This window comes from Zea mays, chromosome 3 (assembly GCF_902167145.1).
Source record: "Zea mays cultivar B73 chromosome 3, Zm-B73-REFERENCE-NAM-5.0, whole genome shotgun sequence".
Lineage (NCBI taxonomy): Eukaryota > Viridiplantae > Streptophyta > Magnoliopsida > Poales > Poaceae > Zea > Zea mays.
Genome location: NC_050098.1, coordinates 212,777,398 through 212,784,446, shown reverse-complemented (window position 1 = coordinate 212,784,446; position 7,049 = coordinate 212,777,398). Strand labels below are relative to the sequence as shown.

Sequence of the window (7,049 nt, the reverse complement as noted above, 5' to 3'; positions counted from 1 at the left end):
AAATTAGTTTAAGTTATACCTCAATCCACCTCAATTCATGTGGATTGAGGTAAATACTAGAGTAACCAAACAAAGCCTTAGTGTTGGTGGAATACTAGTTATGAAGCATCTTACCCCACTCTTACAAGCTTCGTATCGGTACTGCAAGTAGCAAACGGTGGTTAGTGTGACAACACGTAGAATGTGGCTGTGATTGCAAATGAGTACTTGTTCTGATCGAGAGAAAAGTTGAGCTTGGGAAGGCATACTATATGTGTATCTTTGGCACACAAATCAGTAATAAATAGTATGTTGAATGAGTATCCAAATGACTTGTCCTAGTTCTTGGTCTAGAAAACACATTACAACAATTGTAGTAAAGCACAAAAAAAGGTAACAAGGATCTAGGAACTACAAGGAAACAAGTTGAAAGTAAGAACAATCACGGAGGTGCACAACTCATTGGAGTTCCTACTTATGTGAACTCTTTCTTCTTTTTTTCTCCATTTCCTGAATTTTGCTATAGTCGTTTTTTTTCAAATTTTCATTTTTCCAAAACAAAAAAAAATCTCTTTTGTTGTTGCACATGAGAAGGAAATACACCAAGTCTGAATTTTTTTGTGCAAAGGCGCATCATCTGGCAAATATGCAAGACTGATGAAAAATCAGATTAAAAGTTTGGAAAATGAGAAGTCATATTTTCAGACCGAATTTGGGGGTTTTAAAAACTGAAAATTCAACAAAGCCACGGAGAATCGAATGCAAAAAAATCATGTGATTTAAAAAAATCCACCCCGTTTTGAGTTCTAAGCGTAAAGTTATGGTCGTTTTAAAAAAAATCCACCTCGTTTTTCGTTTTAAGTTCTAAGCGTAAAATCGGGAGTTTTGGTGTAGCACATAGATGGGATCGATAGATGGAACCTATTTTGTAGATTGATTTTTTATGATATTGGATGAAAAGAATCAAAACTGAACCAAAACAAATCTAAACCAGCAACCGAATTCAACCTAGGACACAAACTCAGAACTGCGGATTCCAAAACTAAATTGTCAAAGGCTAAGGCGATTGTTGTAGGACGAAAAAACATCGATTTTTGGCTTTTTCTGGACAATGGGATGAAAGAAAATAAATCTAAAGGCACATGATTATACCTCATGGGTTGCCTGAATCTTGATACCACTTGATATAGGATGATGATCGATCTTCCATGAGGTAGGATAAACTTGATTGGGTGGAGATCTCGACGTTGATGATCCAAGGCTCTGGGCGAATGATTCCTTGCAATCACTACATCACTGCTCCATTGGTTATCGCCTGTGACACACGGATGACCTTACCAAAGAAGGCTTGTCCTTGAAGCACAATCAAGAACACAAGCAAGACGAGAAGAACATATTCAAACCGATATCGATCACGTGGTGGGGTCTCACAAATCGATGAACGACGGCATTGTTCGAGGATAGATTGATCTTTGCAAAACCCGACCCTGATGGTGGTGGCGTCTACAGATAAAATAGGGTTTAGGGGCGTGCAAGACCCCTGGACGCACCCCTAACGGGCTCCAACATGATACATAAGCCAACAGTTTAAAAGACAGTGTCGTAGCACCGGAACAGAATCTAGACGTTGACTTGTTCCGACAATTCCCATTGACTCCAAATGAGTTTTGAGATGGTACCATATGGGCTGGAAAGCTTATCTCCTTAGCTTTTCACCCATATAAAGAATGTCGAAAATGGAGTCATTATGCATCTTAGACATCAATTTCAGTCCTGAGCTGGTCCTAGACTCCGAGGTGGAGTCGAAGTCGAGTTAGCCTTGGACTCCCTCTTGTTGTGGATGTCCTAGCTTCTACTCCTTGACACCTAGGCCCTTACCAAGTCCTTGCTGGTCCTCTCCAAGGTTCCTAATCATCAAAATTACATGGCACCAAGTGTAATCTCTGAAACACTGTTGACTAAGTTAGTACGAACCTAGAGATTCAACTGTTCGGCACGTGCTCATGTTATTGGTCCAAGCATTGTATGTATATGAGTGATGTTCTCATCACCTAGCACCTCGGGGCACCCCGACAATATAAGTTGCCAGGGGCCCTTACGCTTTGAGGCATCTACAAGTATATGATCATGGGCCCCCATGTATATGTGCTTGGGTTATAAAGCCTCCTCGAAGGAAACAAGGACTTAATGACCGCCTTGTGCTCTTCTAGAATTAAAATGCATGGGGGCCACCGAGCGTAGTATGACATCGAGACATGGGCCCCACGTCAAGAAGACAAGATAAGTCCCAATGCGATAGCTTAATAGATGAGTCATGGGTACATTGCATTAAATACATGATGGGTGATATTACAGGGCTTATAAGATGTACATGGGCACAACATATACTGTAGAGCACTTGAGACCTATATAGGCAGGGCATGCAACAGTCCTGTAACCCAAAAATATGTGCATGTTGTTCTTGGAAGTATGATAAGACAGAATGAGCAGTGCTGGAGGCTATCACATGTGGATAGTATGACTACAACGCAAAGACCCATGTCATAGGTTTTAATGTCTACCAAGTATCTAGCACAATAGGTTGTCTTACCAAGGGATAACTCCTACAACGACCACATTTAATGCTATAATAATTCGGTAGGATACAAAATGACCAGATACTTGTTTGTATCCATCTCGTTTTCATCTTCTAATCGTAATTGTTGAAGAGAAAGGCTTATAATGATATAACAACAACTACGATAAATTGAAGGGTGGACAAAGAGGAAGGTTGAGAGTGAATGCAAAGGCCAAAGGGCTCCCTCTCCCTAACTTGGCGTAAATAGTCACATCTTCAACGAATGTTGATATCACTATATCACGCATAGAGATGTCAACACAAAATTCCCCATGAACGCTCATAGGAGAGTTTTTTCTTCCATCCTCGTCCCTCGTGAGAAATTTGTCCTCGTTAGAAAATACAATATTTAGAGGTAAATTTAATTTGATTATATCAAATCAATATAAATTGAACAAACAAGATTTAAAATTACGAAACATATACTTTAGAGTTCAGTTTTATAGATTAAAATAAGCTATATAATGAGCTTTTAGTATAATTTTAACATATCAATGGACTAATTTGGTTCAATAGAAGTTCGCGAGGTATGTACGATGGGAATCTTCGTCCTCGTAAGACCGTCTCTAACAGGTCATGCAAAACATTGCTTTGCACTATAAACTGTATTATTCACAGAATGAAGTTTAAAATAGAAGATGTAATAGATTATGTGATGGGTAAGCTGCAGGAGATAGCCTAAACCCGACGAGGACTAATTTTTATGTTCTGATCCTTGGCGAGACTAAATTACATCTATCCTCCTCGACATACGAAACGATAAGACGACACACGATTATTGAAACACACGACTGTTGAAATTGTTGCATTACCTAGATCGCGTACATCCACAGTTTCACGGCTAGTCCCGATGCTCCGTCTCATCGTTGCCTACCTTGCGCCCATCCACATAGCTTCCGTGCGTCGACCGTGAATCGAGCAGCGACGAGCGAAGCTGAGATATGGGGGCGAGGCGTGGATGGATGGCGATGGGGGGAGGGAGAGTGGAACCCGGTCCGAAGGATGGCAAGAGCACATAGCAGGTTGTTGGCGGCGGTGGAGGGCGAGGCGCAGATGGATGACGACAGGGGAAGGAGAGTGGAACTCGGGCAAAGGATGGTGGGGCGCGCCAAGCAAGTTGTTGGCGACGGTGGGGAGGCGCGAAGCAGGTTGTTCGGGTGTGGGCGGATGACGACGAGGGTGATCGTGGCATTCGCAAAACAGTTTGTTGCAGACTACACGCGTAGATGGGTGAGACACCGGATACACATTAGGGACTACACACAAACGACGCACGACTGTTGAAACACACGACTTGTTTAAACACACAAAAAAAATTGCTACATTACCGAGATCGAGTACATCCACAGTTTCACAGCTGGTCCCGATGCTCGTGTCATCGTTGCCTACCTTGCGTCCTTGCGTCTATCCACGTTCGTGAGTCGGTCGTGTATCGAGTAGCGACGAGCGAAGGGGGCGAGGCACGGATGGATGGCGACGGCGAGAGGTAGAGTAGAACCGGTCGAAAGATGTTGGGGATGCAGAGGAGGATGTCGGCAGGGGGCGAGGCGTAGATAGATGACGACGAGGAAGGAGAGTGGAACCCGGCGGAGGATGGCAGAGCATTTGTTAGCGACGACGGGGAGGCGCAGCGCAAAGCAGGTTATTGGGGTAGATGGATGATGATAGAGGCGGTCACTACATCCGAGGAGCAGTTTGTTGCAGACTACCGACGGGGTGGTGGGTGGGGACGGATGTTCGCGGAGGACAACACACGAAAGGCTATTTTGTTTTTCTCATTTTCTGTAACCTATAAAACGTTTTGCAGCCATTTTTTTCGCCAAAACGATTTATGCAGCCTTAATGACAGGTTATCATGATAAGCTTCATCCATGGCAACATTCATCACATTACCGAAATTTGTAATTTTAAATGTGAAAACGCGATTTGATTCAACAAATAAACAATCATGAGCAAGGGAACCCCGACCACACACCAGAGCAATGTTACACCTTAGCGTCAGGATCAAATGATCATTGAACATTCGAAAAATGAACACCTAAATAAAACTGCTTCATATATTAAACCATGTACACTGCAGGGCGCCAGGACAAGACATCCATCCCACCTAGTGATCAGAATACTTTACACAAACAATCCTACATGTCTAAAAATCAAATTGAGGACGCCGCAGTACATAATCACAGGAAATTCCACCCCAACTTCCTCCAACCCACCGAAAACAAAACACTTATGAGACAGACGCGTTAGCTATCAGAATAAGATTTATACAAAAAGAAGAAGAAGAAAATCACAACGTCTGGAAACCCGTCCATCGGAAGCTCCACCAAAGCAACAATCACCTCTGCAGGAACACAAAATTTGCACCTCAAGAGCCAAACCAAAGAAAACAACTTTTAAAACACGACCAAATCGAAACACTATTTTACCTCTTCAATCATGTAGGAGCCGGGCGCCACATCTGCTAGGCACAATCCCGGGTACAGCAACTGCAATCCAGGAAAACCACAAACGAAAAAAGAAACCCATGAGATACCGAATTCGGACGGGAGGAAAACCAACACGGCTTTAAGCGTAGGTCCGAAATCCTTACGTCGAGCTGCCGCTGCACCGTGCGCGGGCGCTTCTTGGGCCGGCGCGGGGGCCGCGTCCCGCGAATCGCCGCGAAGTCCTCTGCGATCTCCTGCTTGGACAAGGCGATGGAGAGCGCCCGCTTCTTCGCCTCCACCGTCGGCGGAGGCGCGCGCTCCGCGGCCTCAGACTCCTCGTCCGATCCCGCCTGGCGCGTCGGGGCGGCGGTGGCGGAGCGGCGGGTCCGAAGGTTCCACGGCCGCTGAGCGAAGCGCTGGCGCTGCCGCAGCGAGCCGCCGCCCTCGGGTCGGTGGGCTCTCTCCTTGTCCGGGGACGGGGTCTCCGGAGACGCGGAAGAGGGCGACGAGCCGGGGCCGCTCTTGGAGCAGCGGAGCACGCGGTGCGTGCCCCAGCTGAGGGTGAGGAAGGAGAAATCGTGGAGCCGCGCGCGGGACGACGGCCGCGGCGCGGGACCTATGGAATTCGACTGGGCAGAGGTGGCCTTGGCTCCGCGGCGGTGGTCGTTCTCGACGGCGGCCATGAGGACCATGGGAGGGAGGGGCGCGTGGAAGGGAAGGAATGGGGAGGGAGGAAGGAAGGAAGGAAACGTGGGCGATGATAGAGAAACAGATGGTCAGATTTGGTTTAAACAGCGGATAAAAAGGGTCGTTTTTCGTAAAGACCCCCGGAATCCATGTACTATTTGTCTCCAAGCCCTTTGTAAGAGTGTTTTTGACACAAGTTTCGGCCCTCGTTCGGTGTGGTGTGGACGTGGGGTGGGCTTCTACGGCGCGTGATTGGGACGAGTGCGCGACGATTGGGTCATCGGGATCGGGATCGATGTGGCGTTGTCTCGTATGGCCGTTCTTTGGAAAAAAATTATTTGCATCTAGAATGTAAAGAATTTCTTTTACAATCCTCGGTCCATACAAATATAAAAGAAATAAATTACTAATAATTAAGTTGTAAATTTAGATATATTTTTGTGGAACTCCAGATAATGGATGTGAGAAACTGTAAAAAAAGTGTTTACATCGAAATGTACAGAATTTTTTTCCTATTTTTTCTCTTTGCTCGTGTCGCATTTCTTCCCTTGGCTATATAGTCTAAATGGGTCGTTCGGCCCAACCCAAGCCCGTTGAGGCTTGACATGAAATGAGATAGACCTGACTTGACTCGATTCGGCCTATGGATGGTACCGTGACCAGCGGGCTAAGGACAAAGCTCATGTATGGCTCGTTAGGTTGTTTATCGTGTCGGGCCAGCTCATGGCTCAACGAGCTTAATGGGCCTATGACAGCCCATCATGTTTAAGTAGCAAAAATGTTAAAATGTGTAAAAATGGAGATTTGAACCATGGTTGTTAGCTTTAATTAAATTATTAAAAGAATATATATACCCACTTAACTAATAAGACACATATATTTTTATGTTTTACACTTATAATCATGGGTAATATAGATACTTCTATGAAAAAATAGAATAAAAACAAAACTAGGCTGTGTCGGGCCGAGCCTTAGGTCTAGGCTTGGCCCGGTGATTGGGTCGTGTCATGTTCGTGTCGAGCTAAAATCGTGCAAGGTTATTTCTCATTAGGCGGCTTGACTCGTTTGGACATATCTACCCTTTGCTTCGTGCGTCGGGTGCGGTGGCGCGCACTAGGAATGGGCGCTCTGGTAAACCTAAAATTTTGGGTTAGGTTGTTCGAATATTCCGAGTGTTGGCGCTGATCTGGGCGTCAAACACTGGAACAAACCACTTGGCGGTGCTCTCTGCGGAGGCATAGACGGTCCGCGCGCGGCATAGAGTCGGACGGTCCGTGACCTGGGCGCAGGAGCAGATCATCCTCTTCACGCTTCTGTACGGTCCGCGCCAGCTGAGG

The 7,049-nt window shown here is 45.7% G+C and overlaps 1 protein-coding gene across 2 annotated transcripts; it reads right to left on the bottom strand.

Moving 5' to 3' along the window:
* Nucleotides 1-4,627: 4,627 nt before the first annotated feature.
* LOC100275175 (DUF1639 family protein) lies at nucleotides 4,628-5,864 on the bottom strand. Of its 2 annotated transcripts, NM_001149327.1 has the most exon segments (3): nucleotides 4,628-4,940; nucleotides 5,026-5,085; nucleotides 5,190-5,756. In NM_001149327.1, coding segments are annotated over 3 exon segments (594 nt in total). In that variant the 5' UTR covers nucleotides 5,718-5,756; the 3' UTR covers nucleotides 4,628-4,934.
* Between the last annotated feature and the right edge of the window lie 1,185 nt (nucleotides 5,865-7,049).

Coding starts and splice junctions, on each gene's coding strand:
- LOC100275175 (XM_020549608.3), bottom strand. CDS start 5,717: ATGGTCCTCATGGCCGCCGTCGAGAACGACCACCGCCGCGGAGCCAAG. Junction 5,086..5,189: donor CGGTGCAGCGGCAGCTCGAC/GTAAGGATTTCG, acceptor CCTGGATTGCAG/TTGCTGTACCCGGGATTGTG.